Below are 20,793 nucleotides of genomic sequence, written 5' to 3'. Positions count from 1 at the left end.
GCCCTTAGTTGCAACTTTTAGTACTGTTCAGGTCCAGAAATGCAGTCTCTGGTATCTGGTAATTTGTACAGCATTACATAAAATGCTGTGAATTGCAATTTTACTTTTTCATAAAACAAGCACTTTTTCTAGCTTAACCAGCCTTTTTTTCTGGCTGACATTGGAGTTTTTGCTTCATCTTTCAAATATGTATATTTAATACAGATATATATGGGTAAATGTTAAATACTTCCATATATTATTTATGTGCATCTATGTATATTTCTATAACAATAGATGCATATGATGTATTTAATGTGCAAAATATATATGTGCATATAAGTGATACATATATGTATGTAAAATAAATCAGTACTAACTTAACAGTTTGAGTAATACAAAGAAAATTTCCCTTGTCTGTTTTGCTCTCTCTGGCTAAATGAATCTTTGATTCTCTCTGTGTAGTGACACAACTTCAGGTTTCATGCCGACATATTTTAGGAGCTAGAGCTGAAGCTAAAACCTCTCAGCAAGGACAATATTATTCAAATTCAAAATACTCAAGCATATTTCAAAACTCTGTTGTTGTGTCTAAGTGGTGTCCTCACTTGACATTGCAGCAAACGCATTGGACATTTTTCAGCTTTGTGGACAGTGCAAATCCTTTGGACATGTAAAATTTCTTCTTGAAGCATATGGCAGATGTAGCTTTTCTAGACTGCCACCTTATAGTTGTGTCTCATAAAAATAGTAAAGGTCATATCTAGTAAGACTCGCATTACCTTAATGCCATTAGCACAGCAGTTTGTAACCAGAGAGTTTCCAAGCACCCAAAATATCTGTTACACTGCCTGTGTTGTGATACAATTGCACAGCCTAAGGAATTTGAGTCTCTTAAGACTGCAGTGAATATCATTTAAAAGTTTCAGCTACTTGCAAAAAGCAAAATGGAGACCATGTTAAAAAAAAACCACCACAGACTAAAAACCAACCAACAAACCAAATAAGCAAACAAATAAATAAATAAATAAATAAAAAAGAACAGAAAACAAACCAACAAAAAAAACCAACAACAAACACAAATCCCCCGCAGCCTCTCTTCCCTCAAACAAAAACTACAAAAAACCAAGAACCAAAACTGAAACAGTAAACTTGGTATTAGTTTCCTGTTTCCTGTATGTATGGGGTGAAAGCACTTTCCTTACATATAAAAAGGCAAAAAAATATATCAAGTCTCCCAGATTGTGCATCTCCCCACTCCTAAGTAAATGTGGATATGCAGGTGTGCTCTCTCCATTATTTGTTTTCTGTAGCCCAGTGAATCCCAAATTCTTTTCTGCACAGTGGCCAAACTTCAGATGTAGGGAAGCACCATATCCTGGCTCACTCCTCCCTGGAATAAACCCCAGCTGCTGGGGTTTAGGACATTTATTTTGGAAATAAAACTCTCAATATCTCTTGACAGAGTCGATGAATGAACTATCATGTCTCCTGGTCAGTACTTTAATCAGCTGGCTATTGCATACAAGGAGAGCAGCATCCCTTCTGCTGCTGCAGAAAGGCACCTGGTTTCTGCTTTTTGAGACAACAGCTTCCTACGTTATATCTAACCCTAGTCCATGCAGATGTTTTGGAATTTCATGAAACAGTTTAGGCTTTTCCCAGTGAAAGCATCAGAGAAAGATTATTATGTTTGATGCATGATACTTTTAATTTTTTTGTAGCTAAAGTGCTACAAGGCATTTGGCATTATTTCCCTTAAACCGTAACCAGAAAAACTCCAAAATTATGACAGGCATGTACAGCTTGTATCTTTTTTACCATTAAACATTAGAATCTCTTGCTGGAAGACTACTATGTAAAGCTTTCACAGCAGCTGCTTCATGCTTCTTTGATACCTTGGTCTTTCCTTCTTTCTGGAGTTATGATGATGTAGTCACAAATTTTCAAGGAATCAAAAATAAAATTATGTCCAAGTATGTTATATATCAGAGTATCTGGTAAGTGAACATATATATTTATAAAACAATGGTCTAATCTGATAATAACACAAATGCAACTATCTCATTGTCTAGCAAGGAATCAATTGTCTACTGCAGCTGAAAATGGAGAGCAAAGTATATTTAAGTTAATGCCATGAATTCAAACTAAGGCTGAATCTTGTGACACTTTATATTAAGCAGTGCAAAAACCAAGAGATGCTCTCACATAATTTATGGCAAAAGTGGCAGAAATTTCTTGATCTTGAGAGAAGCCAGATTTTGATTTAGAGAGAAACTGTGTTTGTTTTTGAAGTGAGTTAATAAAACTAGATTTCACTATTAGCATAGTGCTTCCATTTGGGGAATTAAAACACTTGTATCAAATTAAAATTGCATATCCTTTATCACATGTACCCAGGTTACATTCATAAAACATCCATTTTCCTTACATACCCTGAATGAATCCATTACAATCCCCTGTAGATGATGACAAAATGTATATTTAGACTTGAAGAAGTTCTTCTGAGCCACCTCAGCTAATTATAGATGACAACCCATAGCTTACTCCTTTGTTCTGAAACATCAAGAATGTGTCAAAAAGCTTTCTGAACTCTCTAGAGTCCCAGATGTTGTTATTGCAATAGGTGACTGGAATTAACAAAATATGAAACGTCATTTGCTGAGAGCCTCTTGTGACTTAGGTAGGAAGGTAGCTGTACTGGAAATACGAGTTTTCTACCAGGATGGATAGAGTTAGCTGAAAGGAAGCTCAAAAGGAGTAAAAGATCTAAGGAGGAAAGAGAAAATGCTGCCAGAGAGAAGTCATTCTCTCATAAACAGATTCACAGGGGTATTATAAAATGGCTGAGCCCATGTAGGCTAGAAGAAGGGATTCTTCTCAAGGACAGGTTTGGGGTTGGAAGTGACTTAAAATGTTGAAAATGTTAAAAACAGACAGGATTATGTGAACACAGCAAAACTGAGAGAAGGAATAAACAATTCAAGATGTTCTTTCCACCAAAGAGACAGCAAAGACAGCAGATGCAAACTTAAGCTTAGGTAAGCTTTGTAGGAGCTGCGTAAATATTCAGCCAATTTCCTTCTATCTACCTCTATAATGTCACAGTACTGAAGATAACTCATTTAAAGCTGAGTCAGGCCTTCCTATGTTTGATCACAGCTTGCACATGCTGGACCTTCCTGGGACCAGTTGACATAATCATTGCTGTTGACTGAATGTAACCTTCATTCTGCTCTTAGAGTGCAACAACTGTTGAATTCCTCAGCATGGCCCATGGATGGACACCAGTCACTAGATGTGTGCATGGCACCAGCACGGAAAGGCACAGAGTAGCTACTTTGTACATTTCCAACACATATTCATGTAAAAGCTGAGTTAAACTCTTTTCTAGGCTTTGAAATGCTCACGTAGTACATGTTCCTCGTCTACGTAGAGAGGGTGCCAAACTTCTGTTTCTCATTTAAAGAGAAGCACCTGTTTCTCATTTGAAATAAAACTATGTTGAACCGTATTGACTATGTTTACCCACAAGTAAAACTGTTTGCACTGATAGAAAGTTTATGCTGGCCATATTGGCCATGAGACTCATGCCTTTGCCCTTGAGAAGGTCTCTCAGCATGTATTTAAAGGGCACATTAGCATCCAATAGTACCGAGAGCATTTACTGAATGTTCTGAATGTACTGAATATTTTACTATAAAAGAGAGCTTAATTGCTGATGTTAATAAAGAGGTATTTTGATAAGTGTCTGCTCTGTAAATGATTGAAATTACATTGCTCATTATGTTTTGATCATTAACTAATTTTGTGAAATGAGTAGAAAAAGAAAAAGAATAATGTCTTTTTCTGTAAGTAGAATAACTATCGTTTCGTTGAAACAGCTCTGACTTCTTAATTTTGTGTTTCAAACAGCAATATTATTGTGTTACAAAAATCTACAATATTGTGGAGGGCAACAAAAATGATCAGAGGGCTGGAGCACCTCTCTTACAAAGATGGGCTGAGTTAGTTGGTGTTGTTCAGCCTGAAGAAGAGAAGACTCTGGGGGGACCTTATACTGACCTTCCAGTACCTGGAAGGAGCCTATAAGAAGGCTGGGGAAGAGCTGTTCACAAGGGCATGTAATGATAGGACAAGGGGTAGTGGTTTCAAGCTAGAGAAGGGTAGATTTAAGTTGGGTATTAGGGAAAAGTTCTTTAATATGAGGGTGGTGGATCACTGGAACAGGTTGCCTACAGAGGTGGTGGAGGTCCCATCCCTCATTCAAGGTCAGGCTAGATGGGGCTCTGAGCAATCTGTTCTAGTTTGAGATGTCTCTGCTTATTTTAGGGGGGTTGGACTAGGTAACCTTTGGAGGACCCTTCCAACCCAAGACATTCTTGATTCTGTCATTCTATCATTCTCTGATTAGTTGAACACTGCTTCCTAGAATGAAGTTATTGCAGAAGTATTTGTTTAATTCCCATATATTATGGTGTCATATACTATAGTTGGTAAGAATGCTGAATATAAAGCGTGTATTCATGATGTAAATTAAAGATGTTCGTATACATATGTGTATATATATATATATCTTTGTGCTCCTACTTGCTGGCAACATTTCCTACAGGAACTTTGTTACCATGTCAAAAAAGCAAAATGAAGTATAGACACTTGTAGTTTCAAGGTATGCTTCTGAAGAAACACGGGTCAAAAGTAGTGCTCCTCAATTGGGAATTATTCTCAACCTCTGTTAGCCAGGCCCTACCTGGTATTCATGAAAAATTAAATGGACATCCAGACATTAATAGCAAAGCAGTAGTGCTGGGCTCTGATCTAAATGTCATTTAAGTTAATAGGAGACTTTCAATCAAATTCATTAGTCTAAGGATCAGACCCTTAGAGTACCACCTTGTTAAACATGTCTTTGCTTTACTGTCAATCACGTGGATGTTATTTATGTTCAAGCCCCCCCAGCAGAAGTGGGGTTGGAGCCAACAGTAGCCAGAAGGCAGCCACAAGTTAGAAAGAGAGTCAAAACCCATGTGTAGGTTTCAACAGCTGTTTGGTTACCCAGGTATACAGGTGAGGGTTTAAAGTACAATTTTTCAAAGTAGAAGTAAAATTACATCCCAAAGGAAGCTGTGGAGATGCCAGAATGTCAGAATCACTAGGCTGTTGCTTTTTTCTCTGGCACCACTAAATTGAGCAAGGTGTCTGTACCAAAAATAATTTTTCAACTGTAGAAGCGGGTTGGAAGTTTGGGGGTGAGAGAAGTCCCAGAATCACTTTCCTCTGAGCAACTAACACCTCCCCGTGCCTGAATTGAGTCAGTGATAAGAAGGACCATTACTCTCAGGGCAGTTCTCCTTAGAAAGGAATAGCACAACTAAATGATCAATGCTTAATGCTTTAACCTAATGAAATTCTTTAATCTTGCAATTATGCATAAGGAATTTTGGCACACAATAGGAGATCGGAAGGTGAATGGGGAAACTCACTTTGCTCTAGAATTGGAAGGAAAGGCATGAGTTTGGTGAAAACTGGGAGGAGGAACTTGATTCAGCATTTCCCAAACTTTGTGCAAGATTATCAACTTTCCACACTTTCTCTGAAGAACATCAGTCATCTATGTCATCAGACATTTCGTTAAAATTATGATACAAGTAGAATCATTTTGTGGACTGAGGGTCATGCACCAGTACTTTTCATTAATATAGTTATATTCATTATCATCAGATTTGAAGTGGTGTTTATTTTGTTTCCTTTCTTTCCCTATTTCTCTTCTACTTTCATTCTCTTTCTTTTGGGATTTCAAAATGTTCTTCCCTCATTATGTTTCAGTAAAACAATAGATTCTCATGGGGGGAAATAAAGGGCAGTCACTTTTCTTCTAGCAATCCACTGCCTTGGCCTACCTGCTTTGTCTTAACCTTTGGATTACTTCTGTTTTTTTAAATTTAGACAACAGTATTAGATGATTATGCTAGATGGAGCGGCAGATCCATGAGATCCATGTATGTGCACAATACCACCGCCTACCATTAGCTAAATACAATATTCTGTCACCCTCTAGTGGTGGGTCTACACCACCATACCACTGATAGGAGCGAGTAAGGATTTTCTTCTCATCGCACGTCTAGTAGAAGACCTTGTTCTATGTGGGAGATACTAAACTTCAATGTTTGTCGGCCTGTGTGTACTAATTTGTAATTTTGGTCTCCACTGCATTGATCTGTAAATGAATTGTATCCGTCATGCCAAAAATTATAAATGTAAATTGTCTGGTTTTGTTTGGGGCAGATTAATTAACTAATGAGGTTGTTGGGGTTTTTTACTATTTCTGTACTCTTCTCCTTGGACAAGGGAAAAGCAAATCCACTGAATTTCAACCTGAAAAGTTAGGGAACATGGCTGTGCACTTGAAGCCCATGTTGGCTAGTCAAATCCTTTCTTTCTTAATTCCTAGTTTTAACCATAATAAAAGTCCTTGTCTAAGACTGTCTAATGCTGTACTGAAAAAGTGCAATGGCCACTGGAATCTGAGAAAGCACTAATTGTGCCTGTAATAATAACATGTCCTCTGCATCATATACACCTTTTGGTATATTTGACAGTAAAGTGGCATAACAAAGCCAAAATATTTTCTGTCACTTATTCCATTAGCTTCAGCAATATATCCAAAATCTGTTTCTGACCTAGCCTTAGAAAAAGCTAAAAGTGCAGCATGGTGGAGAACAGCATTTAATGGCTTCATTTGTCAAGATTCCTAGTAACTGATAATATTGATGTGTTTTACACTGATATTGGACAATTCAGCTTCAGATCACATATGATTTAAAGCATCCTAAGTAACATCAAAATACTTGGTTTGAAACTGAAGTGTTGAGCTTTTCACTGGATCAAGAAGCAAGTGTTATTTATCTCTGGGCAGAAACTAGAGAATTCCTCCTAAGATAATTTGGTATTTCAAGTATTAAATAATACTAAGTTTCTGATTTGTCTGTCATTTTATCAGTATGGGCCATGCATTCACCACTTACGAGTGAAATCAGTCTTGCCGATTAATTCACTGTATCTTTGTTAAGGAGGTGTATGGCAGCATCTTTGTAGTCACAAATGAAATACAAGCATGTATCACTATGCCACTAATAGTGCCAAAAAGGCTTTTTGATACCTCATCACCAGGAGTAACTGTTTAACCAGTCTGCCCATACATACCTTTAGCAGTAATGATCCCTACTCAGACTAGATAGCCCCTGTCAGATACATTGTGAAAAGGCAAGGTGCTTTCATGAGGGGATGATGTACTCAGTAAATCTTTCAAGTTTCTCAAAAAAGACCACAGTGTACACCTCCTGGAATGGATAAAGAGCCTGGGACCCTCAAGAGGAGGGTCCTGACCAGGCTGCTAATTAGCAAACCATCTTCTGAATCTCTGAAATTTCAGCAGACCTGCCAGTCTCTGCACCCACACTCATGCAAGTGTCCTACAAATACAACTGGGAAGAAGTGGGGAAAATATTTCTCATGTCATCCTGAACACTAGTTCAGTGTTTTAAAAATAAAACCCCACAAAAATGGCAGATTTTGCACCTGCTCTCAGGTTTTATCATTTACTATCTGTGAGGGTTTTATATCTGTATGTGTATCCTGCAAACATGCATATTACACACCCACAGGTTTGCATTCATTTTATCCTATTAATTTAATTTTCTTTATTTTACTGGAGAAAACAAGGGTTTGTTGGGGTTTTTTCCTAATGGAACTGTAATGATACTTAGGGAAAATGAAGTTGTCGTTCTCATCTTTAGCAGCGCATATAATGAAGCCATTTCAGTAACGCGCGTGTCAGCGGATTGTTGGTGCTGGTACATCCTTCAGAAAGAATACAAATAGACTTCACTGACCCCGGAGTGCTGAGAGTAACATGAAACTTACTCTGACTTGTCAACTGAGCAAACATGACATGGAGGTCACAGTATAAGGGCATCTATGCATCTTTCAGCCCTTGTTTTGACAAAGTGACTTCTTTCTCCAGAGGGACATTTCTGCCATTTTTTCCCAGCATGTTTCACCTTTCACTAGCTATTAATCCTAGTACGACTTAACTGAAAATTATGGTTCCCACCTATAAGCTCATGGGAGTTAATTTCTTAATTCTTTTTTCATTATTTATTTGAGCACACAGCTAGCACTCAGAAGATCTAAGAAAACCGGGGTATGGAAAACAACATAAATTAAGTTTTAAACAAATTATATATGCTAGAACAAAGGGCATTATTAAAATTCACATTCATTAATGGAAAGTTTTGATTACTAGCAGCTGTAAGAAATCAGGGTAGACCGTAACATTTTTGAAAATCTATACATTTTCTAATATTCTACAGAGTATTTTTCCAGCTTTAGTAAAATAGCTTCCCTATGTCTGAAGGAGTCTAACATTGATATAGACATCAGTTTTGAACAGAATTTTCAGAACATTATGAACCAGATTGACAAAATAATTATTCTAAAAATTAAATTTTTCAGAATATTCTTATTTTCCCAAATGCATGGCTTGTGAAACTTTTTTGATACAAACATGGATAGCATCCCAGCACAGAATACTTCAAAATAAGGGTATCAGCACAGCCTTAAATGCATTGGAACAACTGTGGATGGGGTTTAGCCTCTTCATCATGTCAGCTAACTGTTGAAGCACTATTAGCAGTTATCAACATGTATGGTAAAGGACACTGAAATTCTTATCTGTGGTTTGCAGATGGGGAGATGAGACAGAGCAAAGGTCATTGCAGACTTGCTGGAACCCACCCTCCAGACAATCTTTTCAACCAGGCCATCAAATTTCAGGACAATAGTAGGCATTGCTTATGTGAATAAATGTGACAAGCTTCGTTGTCTTTGCTGTGTAGATTATTAGGTCAGTGACGCCAGTTCTAAGGTTGGGAATACAAAATTTCAGGCTAGACCAGGAAACACAGGAGCTAACTTTGTTTTTTACAGTGCTGAAGAGAAAAGTGCAAGGTAAAAAGGATTAATTCTTTTTCTAGTGTGATAACCAGACTGCATTTCAAGGACAATTTGATGGTCCAGATATGTGTCTTCCCCTGGTGTGACTCAAACTGATTTCAGGGGCTAGAACAGCAGCATTTTGTAGCTTCTAATCATTCCCCCTCTTTTGTTTTTCTCAACAGAGCTACAGTGAACCTGTTGATGTCAAAGCCTCCCCGCAGCCTCAGATGATGAATTCAAAGCAGCCGGTGTTTCATGGGCCTACCCAAGCTCACTCTGCACTGTACCTCAGTTCCCACTACCACCAACAACCAGGAATGAATCCCCATATCACTGCCATGCATGCCAATATGCCCAGGAACATAGCACCCAAGCCCAACAACCAAATGCCAGTGACTGTTTCCATAGCAAACATGGCTGTGTCCCCACCACCACCTCTTCAGATCAGCCCCCCTCTGCACCAGCATCTCAACATCCAGCAACACCAGCCCATTTCAATGCAGCAGTCCATTGGAAACCAGCTACCGATGCAGGTCCAGTCTGCTTTACATTCACCTACGATGCAGCAAGTAAGTTTGAGCTTTTCAGTTGCCTGGGGAAGTTTTTTTTTGGAGGGGAAATAAAAAAGTCATCCAGAAGTTGACACGGTGAGGGAGATTTAATGCTATGGATTAACTTCAATTTTGCAGAGTTCCACAACTACAGTTGTATAGTCTGAGGGTTTCGTCTTTCAAAGACAAGAACAAATGAATGAGTTTACCTAGATGATGGGCAACATCTGAACTGTTTTTGCTAGCAGCGATGTTCATCAAATTCTTCTGGGCACTAGCCCTGTCTCCCTCCAAATTCAGGAGGCATCCTTTAAATAGAAGTGTGTCCATAGATCCATCTGCAAATCTGGGAGTACCCTGAAATATAAGTGAAATGTAAAGGCTTTGAGACACACATTTTACAAACAAAAGGCAGGCAGGGCTGGAAAAAGGTATTACTGTAGCTTGTGCTGTTATCCTTGTCCTGACTGTGACATGGAACTGTCAGAGGAATCATGAATTTATACAGGTTGCATTAAACATGCTAAATTAAGTGAACAGAAGTATTTTAGTTAGTTTAGGCTGCACTCATACCTTCATTTTACTAGATACCTATATATATATGTACGCCTTTTTTATACTGAAAGTAAGTGGCCTGCACCCAGTGTCCCATTATGGCAGCTATTTTATTTTTTTTCCCATTCTCAATGTTTTAGGTAATTGGTTCTCAATATATTTCCTAGGACTTCTGAATGAATGCAAGCCAACCATATTATTGTGACTTCTGGGTCCAGTCCTGTGGAGGGTTAGTTAGAGCAGATTAACCCAGCTGCAGTAATGAAAAAAACAAAAACAAAACAAAAAAAAGAGAGAGATGACTACCAATATTAAGACTTTGCCTTGCAAAGAGGCATTAGAATTATTTAAATTTTTTAATTAAATTGCAAGGATCTACAAAATTTGAAAACAAAAGTTGTCAGTTGTGGTTGATAATACACAGTCATGAACTTGCTGCATGTTTTGAATATCTCTATAAATTCACCTTTGCTAACAAGGCATTTGCATTTGCTTTCCAAGCCAGAAACATTTAATCTCGAGATTGGTCTTTAAAGATGGGAGTACCTGAACATGAAACATAGCTGCTAGCTTGGAGAACAATTTTCCAAAGACATTTGGAAATTTGAAGAAATTTTCCAAAGCCAGACAAAAAAAAAAAATAATTGTTTGTTGAATTGATAGTAGCAAAAGATACAATGAAGGTGTTAGATACTTACATATGTACACATGCAGCATCATAATTATTGTATGAACCCAAACTCTTAGGTGTTATTCCAATCCTTTGCATACTGCAAAAAATGAGATAATATAAATATTCTGATGTTTTCTTTTGCTAAACTGCATGCTTTTAGCATATGGTATGTGCATCCATGGCTTGAGAGCACTTTCACTCATCTGTGAGATGCGTGGTATGCAGCTGAGTTGTTTCTACCTTAAGAGAAAAAACAGGACACTAGATTGTACAGTGATGAGTCTTGCTTTACTAAGTACAAGTACAGTAAAGTAAAGAATGCTGTACCTCATCAAAGGTTAGGTTAAATAGTTTTTACCAACTCATATTCCTTAGTCAGAAAGGCTGATGCTTGTAATGTAGACACCATGTTGAGATATTTCTGAGCTTCACTCAAAGGTGACAAGTGCTTATTGCCTGTTGAAATGCTACACTTCCAATCTTAACTACATTTATCTTTAAGCACTGTGGAACATCTACAAGCCAGTTTATATTTCTTACATTTCTGCTTTTGTTTCAAATACTTTTGAGCTCTGGAAAATCTGTGATTTCACTTTGGAATAGTTGTGGGGGGGTTTTTTGTTTTGTTTTGTTTATTTGTTGGGGTTTTTTGCCTACAAGAGTTTACAGAGCTTGTACATTGAGTTTCAGTATAGAATCCATTTCCTTTAAAGAGTCATGTTGGTAAAGACAAAGCAAGAATTGTGCTAAATTTTAGGGCAGCAGATGTCCTAATAACACCATGATTTGCCATGCTAGAGCAGAACAGTGGTATCCTCCCTAGCCTCTTAGATATTACTCTTTCTGGTCATATTCAAGAAATGTTAGAAAAAACTGTCCCCAGGATTTCATTCTGCATTAGAGCATGGAGGACTGGCTGGCCACAGGAGGCAAATAGCAAGAAGCTAAAAACTATAACCTGAAAGTAAAGGCCTTTTTTTGACTAAGTTGTCAAAGGATTCTGCTCTCATCTCTTTTTGAAACTGAGCAATCAATCTGATGATCACAGAGCATGTTAAAGAGGAAAAGACAGAGAGTGGGAAAAAAGTGAGCCCTCCAAACAATGACCAGCAGCATAAAGTCAACATCAATGAGGAGGGTCAGGGTAACGGTGAGGAGGGAAGGAGGACTCTGGATGTGAATTTCAGTCCCCAGCAGCACGATGTAGACCACTCTTCTACATAAAAAGACAGCCAAGAAGAATGGGACAATATGTAGTCTGATAAAGAGATAGTTGAATTTCATTAAATTTTATTTCACTTCCTCATCTGTTTGATTTCCTTCGTGCTATAAGTGTGGCCACCTCTAAGCCTTTTCCAAAGACTCCAGTGGGCATCTAATGTATGTAAGCAGCAAGAACAAAAGCTAAATAACATCCCATTCCCTACAGTGTGACTTGCAGCAATAAATGTTTTCCTTTTTGAAAACCTCATCACTGCTCATACCAAATAGACAGATACACTTTAAGAAGATATGAGGTAAATTTTATCATGTCACATTGCAGAGTGAGGCATAATAGGCAAGAGAAGGGTCAACAGCTGCCAACAGCTTCTTCTAGCAATCTTCTACTGCAGGCGTTTGCAGGCTCACCTGGCTGGACACCATCATTGCAGACAGACAGCTGTGCTATAGACATGTTAGAAGCAGCAGTCAGTCACATCTCCCACTCATGGTGGGCTCTGATTTTTTTCTTTTTTTTTCCCAACATCCAGCTTTGAAATAGTTTATGCCTCAGTAGCATGATGCTCAATGGTGGCAGGCTCTGGGCAAACTGGCTCTTTACAGATCCCTTGCTTTAGCACTGTGGCTCTGGGAGACTTGGCCACTCATTTTCTCCAAGAGAGAGAGAATATTTTCTTATCAAAGACCATCTTGTGGTATGTCTAAAGGACTGCCAGCTCCAAGAAAAATCACATAGAGATCCAGATTTCAGTCCTGGCAAGCAGGAACACAGTTCTCCAAAACCAATATCCATGAAATCCACAAACTCTTCTGTACATAACTTTGAGGAGGGACTGATAAGAGGGACTGATCAGAAGTGCTGACCTGAGGAGAGAGTTCTGCCTCTACATTTGCCAGGACAAAGAGCTGATCTTCATCAGCTCTACAGGGAACAGCATGTCCTCTTCCACTTCCAGCAGCCCTTGTCTGCATGTGTGCAGCTGCCAAACCCAGAGAGACTGCCAGCTGGAGAGGGGCAGTCTCCTCCAGGAATCCACAAGAACTACAGAACATCAAGGAGATCAGAAGTGTTGGTAGCCAAAAATCCTCAGTGACTGCACAATTCTGTTATTTTTGAAATCAATTAATACCTTGGAGTATGCAGCTGATTCAATGCACCCGAATTGTTCCGAAATGCACAAGGCAAAGCAAAATGTAGGTATTAGCATTTTGGTCATATGCCTAGCTTAAGCAATTTTTAAAAAAAAATTATTTTAAGCAACCTTTGCTATTTTTTTCTTAAATATTGTTAACTGGAATTGTGTTAAAGTTTTACTTTGTCAAAGTCTAAATCCACTGTGTAGCAGTTTTTCTTTCATCCACTTTTGACACAGTAAAAGAATCCCAGTAAATTAGAAGACTACAATTTTTCTTTTATTAAATGCTTGTGTGAGCATGCATCTTATCAGTTTATTATCTTTTAACTGATATAGAGTTGCTTCACTCCAGTCTGTTTCTTAGGTTTGACATGATGTTTAATTTTTACTTAGTTGAGATCAGGTGGTCTGAATCTTAACCCTTGTCATTCAAATCAGCATAATTTCTTCAAAATTCAGTCTTAAATAGCATCCAAAACTGCAATCTCTTTTCTCTTGCAAAGTCATTCTCTCCTTTCTCTACTCAAGCAGACACTTGTGCTTCTTTCTGAGCTTGACTCCCTATCCAGCCTGTTGTTACATGCTGTTTTGTGTGGAGAGCGATCAGACCAACAATTAACTCCATCCCAAATATGCCCAATTCTTGTGCTAAGGAACTCTTTTAAGTAGCCCTACTGGAAGCATCTCCTTCCTGTCTTACAATCCTTCACCCAAGCATTGGGTGGGATGGTGAGGCCCATTAAAATCTCTGTCCCACTTCAGTTTGCAGGTAGAGCAAGCAAAACCAGATTTTTAATGTCTAGCAACTATGGCTGCAAGTGTATGCATAAGAAAGAAGCAGAAGATTAATGTATGTCATTTTTTTTTTTTTTTTTAAAATAATGACTCATTTCAAGCTACTTTTAGCTATTTCCATTCCTTTAGAATATAAATGTATACAGCTAGATGATTGTATAGCCTCCCAAAAATAATAGCCTCATTTTTTTCTGGTATATATTATATACAGTAAACTCATGGGCCTGCTGTATGTGTCCAGATTTCTTCCTCTTTTTTTGTTAAGCTTTGTCTTCGAATGAGGTCAAGAGAAAGAAAAATCATTAATATCTGTCAACTTCCTTTATAACCTTAAGGAAAAATCTTTGTATGATATCACACAGACAGATTTTCAATTTCCTTGTGTAATAAACAGATGCTTTAGGATTTGGATGTAATTTAAAGGTTTAAAATATCACATTGAGATTGATGAATAAATCAGTTGTGAAGACAAAAACATTGATGCCTGCTGAAAATACCTCTCCAGACAGGCAGGAAATGAAATTAGTTCCCAGTAAAGTGTGGAGATGAAGATCACTGTTTAGTTCTGCTGCAGGCTTTTTAGGACTTGCTACAGTGGCACAACGAAACTGCTAGGGCTACAGAAATCTAATTAAAGAGCAAATGTCCCTCCTGACATCGAATTAATCTTTATCAAGTTCCCTATTTTTATTTCAATCTGGAACAAGAAAATGAAATTTAAAATTCTGGCCATGTTGCAAAACAGTTGGTGATTTTCTCTTGAGCATTACAATGCAAAAGCATTCAGCATTGTTTAATTAGACCTCGAAGCACTCATTTTCTGAGCACTTTTTATTTCATCATTGTTTGTTAAGGGTTTACATAAATAATACACAAATATTTACTACAAGCCTGGTACAAGGCTGTCTCTCTCCCTCTGTTGTACAGATCTGTATTTCCAGAGATTTTCCTGTTGATAAAAACGCTGAAGTAATTATTGCTTTCATTTAAACATCACCATACTTTATCAGTCTTTGAGTTCAGGTTTCTTAAATTACTTTGCCTTACCAAGCATGCTTTCCAACCCTCATGTTGCTGGTCTTCCAGTAGCCCTCAACCCCAGCAGGACCGCTGAGCTGCAGCAGCTCAGCTGCTTCTGGAGCTGGAGCCTGGCTCAGATACCTCTGCCTCACATTAAAATGTATCACTTGAACATGTCCTAAGAAACAGGCCCCCATCCCAGGCAGTTATAAACTAAACAGACTTGACAGGTGCAAGATGAAAGTGCTGCTACCCTTTATTCTGCAGATAGAATTAAGTTCAAATCCATGGTCCCAACCTTAACACGAGTTCAAGCACAAAGGCATGCGTGCTTCACTGGAAGTGAAGCCACAGAAACTTGGCTGTGGTCACACAGGAAACCTGAGAGAACACAAGAATAAGTCCCCACCTGGTTCCAAACTGGCATTTAAATCACAGGACCATCCTCACATATCTAAGCTATTTATTCATCCTAAATCCAGAAGAAACAGAACTAATATTGCACTGATGGACTCTTCCTCAAATCTGGGGAACTGTCTCTTCTTGCTGCATGGGTATTTGAGTCTCTCTGCCTGCTCACTTGCATGCTTCTCTGCAGCACCACTGGAGCTACTCACCCCATATAGTGTTTTTCTTGTACATATGAATGTTTCATGAAGAGCAAGAAGAGATAGCTCAGGGGCTTTGCTACTGAAGGCAAACCTGAGTGCCTGAGGGTAGGATGTGTTTCTGGGGCTAGTTTCCTCTTACAGCTAAATTGGAAAGGCCTTATGGGTGACGTTTTATATAAAAATTATGGCAGCGATATACAAAACCGATTTTTCTGCTTTCTAATTACACAAAACTCCAATTAAAGTCATTGGGAAGTCTGCTCTATTAAAGTTTGCTTTGCATTCATTGCAGGCAGGGAGGTTGTTAATGCAGCCTGATGTGCAGGTTTAGAGCCTGGTGAAAAGGCTGAGTGCAGAGCACGGGGGTTACAGTCACCACGGGTGGGTTTTATATTTTACCTTATTAGCAAGGCAGCATATGTTACATGACAACTAGATGCTGAATTCAGCTCGTGAGCTTGCCCACTGCTAATGGTCTGTTTCTTGGAGTTATCAGAGGCAAAGTGAGGCTTCAGAGAGCGTTTAAGGTACTGAGGTGTGACCTGGGATATTGGCCATACAGAAGAGATTATGGAAGAAAGTTGCACTCATTTACAGCCTAAAGAAGAATTTGGTCAGGATGAGCAGAGTGAGGTGACCATGCACACGAGAGGCACAGCAGGGCAGAACACCTCTAGGACCTCGGGGGAAGAGATGGAGGATAATGCACTGAGAAAGTGGGATGAGAAGAAGGATGTGGCATATTATACTTGAAGGAAGTTCATTTGTAGGGATGGAGGGGGCAAGGTGGAAATGGAGAATGCTCATTTATCTTGATTAAAAGTAGCATGGTGGAGTTGTTAAACCTGCAGGGGCAAAAAACAGCTCTTCCCAAAATTCCTGTCTTAATGAAAGCTGTGTATGTGAAGTGATCACACGTAATCCACTAGAATTTAAAACTAAGAGTTATGAGCTTTAATTCTATCTATTCAGGAAGTAGACTTTCTATAAAGATTGGATTTTCAAACTAGGTATCTTGGTTCAGTTCAATTTCTGGGGTAGTAGCTACACATCCAGTTAACTTGAGTGGGAATTGTATGTCCTTGTGCCAGGATGGAGTTTGTTCTGGTTTTTTTCAGCAGACATCGACTGCTTTTGTACAGCATTCCCATACTTTTACTCAGTGTAGTTCTTCCAACTTTATAGGAACATGATGTACATTTATACAGTGTGAACCAGATACAGTATCCTTGAAATTTCAATTGTTCTCCTGGTTTTGAAACAGAGCATTTAAACATGCCCCTATCTTGAAAGAACAAAAAATTATTATGACTTTTCATATGACAAATATTTCAGGGAGCAGGTCAGATGTTTCTTTGTAACTTCCACTTCTTTCTTTTCTTGTCTTCTTGGTTTCAAAAAGCAAGTTATTCTGTGCTACTTTCACTACATTAGTCCAACAACTGTTAAAAAGCTTTGATTGAATTTCTGTTTAGCTGAGAGAAAAGTACAAATAAAAGAAGCAGCAGATGGTCCCTTTGTGACTGAATGAAGAAAAAGGGTTTTGAGAACAATATCTGAATAGGTGTAGTCTAATAAAACAGTCAGCCACCTGCTGCCTACATCCTTCAAAAAGTTTCTATTGCATATTCTGGGAACTAACGACTGTGTGTGTCCTTACGTTTAATCTAAATGGAAGCTCTAAGAAGCAAACAGATCTTTTTGCCCTAGTGCTGATTGAGTTGTTCTCTTGGTTTTGAATTGTTTCTGGTCTGTCCTTTATAGTTCCATCATGTTACTGTGTAATAGCTAACAACTATTTGGCAGCATTTCGTTTCTCAAACCAAAGATTTTAAGACTTAGAAAGCACCTACACATTTTCTCCTGCTTTAAATTTGGTATCCTGAAGTACACCTGGAAAAGAAGCATTCTTCCATTCCACAGTACACACATTGTTGTTATTTTAGTGCACCAAACCTCTGCTTGTTTTTTGTATGTTGTAATGTACTTGCTTTCTCCTCTAGGGGTTTACTCTTCAGCCTGATTATCAGAATATTATCAATCCAACATCAACAGCTGCACAAGTTGTTACCCAAGCAATGGAGTATGTTCGTTCAGGGTGCAGAAATCCTCCAGCACAGACTGTGGACTGGAGTAATGACTACTGCAGTAATGGGTAAGCAGCCAGTGAATGCCACCTTGTGTTGAGCAACATTCATGACACAAGTATCTGATAGAGAATTTGAAAATGGGTTTGCTGCCTGATCCGTTACACTGTTTCAGAAGTACGTCTTATAGTACCATATTTATTCATCAGTTAAGACTGTTGTGGAAGAACAAGTTTTCAATACATACATTTGTTAGATATCACTGTCACCTTATTACAGCACATACATGTAGTCTTAGAGAACTTTCACTCCTTTCTGCTCTGAGCTGATATTAGCTTCAGTTGAAACTGAAACCCAGCAAGAACTGAATGTAAAAGTGTGCTAGGTGATGGAAGGTCTCTGGTAGAGCCTGGTCTCCAGTACAGAGTTCAGAGAGTCACAGAATTGTTCTGGTTGGAAAAGACCTTTAAGATCATCGAGTCCAACCATAACCTAACTACCAACCATAAACCTAATTCTACCAAGTCCAGTGATTAAACCATGCTCCTAAGCACCACTTCTATATGTCTTTTAAACACCTCCAGGAATGGAGACTCAGCCACCACCCTGGTCAGCCTATTCCAGTGCTTACTTACCCCAGTGAAGTAATTTTTTCTAATATCTAATTTAAATCCCCCCTGGCACAACTTGAAGCCATTTCCTCTTGTACTGTCACTTGTTACTTGGAAGAGACCAACCCCCATCTTGCTACAACCTCCTTCCAGGTAGTTGTAGAGAGCAATAGAGTCTCCCCTCAGCCTCCCTTTCTCCAGGCCAAACAACCCCAGTTCCTTCAGATGCTCCTCACAGGACTTGTGCTCCACACCCTTCATCAGCTTTGTTGCCCTTCTCTGGACTCATTCCAACACCTCAATGTCCTTCTTGTAGTGAGGGGCTCAAAACTGAACATAGTACTTGAGGTTCGACCTCACCAGTGCCAAGTACAGGGGCATGATCACTTCCCTAGTCCTGCTGACTACACTATTCCTGATACAAGCCAGGATACTGTTGGCAACCTTGGCCACCCTGGCATACCCCAGCCAACTCTTCCAGAAGCTTCTGGTGTTCCCTTGTGTGTGCTTACCTGAATCTGCCAACCCAACATGTTTTGTCTTTGTCTATACTAGTAAATAAAGTAGGCCAGGAATATCAGTGCCTGGCACCCATGTTCATGTAACTAAGGCCTCCTGCCCTTTAAGGAAAGTGACCACATCATGTAGGCTGCTCATGGAGTGTCATTCTGAGACCTGTGTTAAACCCAAGGCTGTTTCTAGGTGGTTTGTGAGAGAGGGATAGTCAGTGCTACCGATACACTGGAGCGGGTTGTCCCAAACAAGGGCTTAAACTCATGCCCCAGGCCTGTGTAGTTTAGAGCCAGGTGTGATCTCCAGGTTTCTACATGCCACTATGGCCCTAGGAGTTTTTGCTACTGTTAGCACAGTAATGCAGCCATACTTCAGTGATATGCTTGGAGTTACTTGCAGTAGGATTGTGGGGTGGTTTTTTTTTTGGAAGAACAGGACTGAAAAGTTGAGAAATTTTTCAAAAATCATATTTATTCTTTTTCTCTTTGAACAGAGGCATGCAGAGGGACAAAGCACTCTACCTTACCTGAACATCTGAAACACCTCTCCTTTCCACTGAGGAACACAGGGAAGTCTTTTCATCATGGATTGCTTTATGCAGTCAAGGCAGTTCAGCGTTTTATTAGGAAATGCAAGTTGCTAAGCACTTAGGGCTATTTGAGCTCGTGGGTCACCCACTCTGGAAAAAATAGTCTTGCTTCTTTCTTTTTCTTTTTTCTTTCCCCCCATTTTTTCACATTCTTTCTCCTTTCCACCCCTACCCCAAGATCCTTTTAACGGACATTGCTTTTCTTCTTCCCCGAAGGAAACTTGGACCATTCAGATTTTATGTTGGTTTTTGCTGTGAAGTGCTGCGATAGTAACTGCCTTAGCAACTGTAGATGTCTCGGATAAAAGTCCTGGATTTTCCATTGGTTTTTCATAATGGGTGTTTATATGAAACTACTAAAGACTTTTTAAATGGCTTGATGTAGCAGTCATAGCAAGTTTGTAAATAGGATCTATGTTACACTCTCCTAGAGTATAAAATGTGAATGTTTTTGTAGCTAATTGTAATTGAAACTGGCTCATTCCAGTTTATTGATTTCACAATAAGGGTTAAATTGGCAAACATTCATATTTTTACTTCATTTTTAAGCAACTGACTAATAGTTATATATTTTCAAAGGATTTGGAGAAAAATATTCCCAAATAATATTAATTTAAAATATTGGCTTTTTCTCATGAAACAAACACCAAAAAGGAAAAAAAAAAAAAAAACTAGGAAAATAACTAATGTTGATAAAGAGCAAACACATTTATTTTGTACTGCCTAAAAATGCCTTTTTTTTTTTTTTAAAGAAAATCACTTTATGTGTACTGGTTAGTAAACATCATTTAAGTCCTTTCATGTATAAAACTGCCAAATGCTTACCTGATATTTTATTAGATGCAGGACCAGATTGGACACATCTAAATTATAACCTTTACATATGGCTATGTATTATTGTTTCTTTATTCTGTGTCTGTATTTAATCTTTTTTATGGAACCTGTTGCGCCTATTTATGAAATAATAAATATAGGTGTTTGTAAGTAAATTTGTTAGCATTTTAAAGAGGTTTCTTTGACGCTTTAACTTTTGCTGGCACAAATTGTTCACAACTGATGTGAATACTTTATTTAGTTTTTACAGTGACATATGTAACACCAAACCTGCTTTACTGGCAGAAAATGAAGGTAACCATTACTTATTTCTGTATTTCTTTGATTGTTAAGGGAAAAAAAATAAAATAAAAAGTGGTATTTTAAGTAATCCCCTTTTTAAAGCATTGTAGCAGGAAGTTGCCCAAAACTTAAGACCTGAGCCACCAAAACTAACTGATAAAACTGCATAATGCTGCTTCTTTAAACTTCATCAGTTTTGGTTAACTAGTCAAGTGGAATAAAAATATAAGCCACAAAAATATTACCAAATATGCTTCAGCCATTTTATTACACATGCAAAAGGTCCTACAGAGTTTTAAGGAGTATATCCCAAAAACATCCTAAAGTGAAAGGGAAGTT

At 38.4% G+C, this 20,793-nt stretch overlaps 1 protein-coding gene across 1 annotated transcript in view; it reads left to right on the top strand.

Annotated features, from left to right (window-relative positions):
* Window positions 1-19,988, top strand: part of TOX (thymocyte selection associated high mobility group box) — a 226,659-nt gene extending 206,671 nt beyond the window's left edge. The window contains exons 7-9 of the mRNA XM_051609767.1: window positions 9,159-9,545; window positions 17,542-17,693; window positions 19,243-19,988. Of these exons, the coding sequence (XP_051465727.1) occupies window positions 9,159-9,545; window positions 17,542-17,693; window positions 19,243-19,279 (576 nt within the window). The 3' untranslated portion in view covers window positions 19,280-19,988. The remainder of the gene's footprint in view (window positions 1-9,158; window positions 9,546-17,541; window positions 17,694-19,242) is intronic.
* Window positions 19,989-20,793: the final 805 nt, after the last annotated feature.

The sequence above is a fragment of the Apus apus genome, chromosome 2 (genome assembly GCF_020740795.1).
Source record: "Apus apus isolate bApuApu2 chromosome 2, bApuApu2.pri.cur, whole genome shotgun sequence".
Taxonomy (NCBI): domain Eukaryota; kingdom Metazoa; phylum Chordata; class Aves; order Apodiformes; family Apodidae; genus Apus; species Apus apus.
Note: the sequence above shows the minus strand (reverse complement) of the source record. Positions and strands in the feature narration are given on the sequence as shown.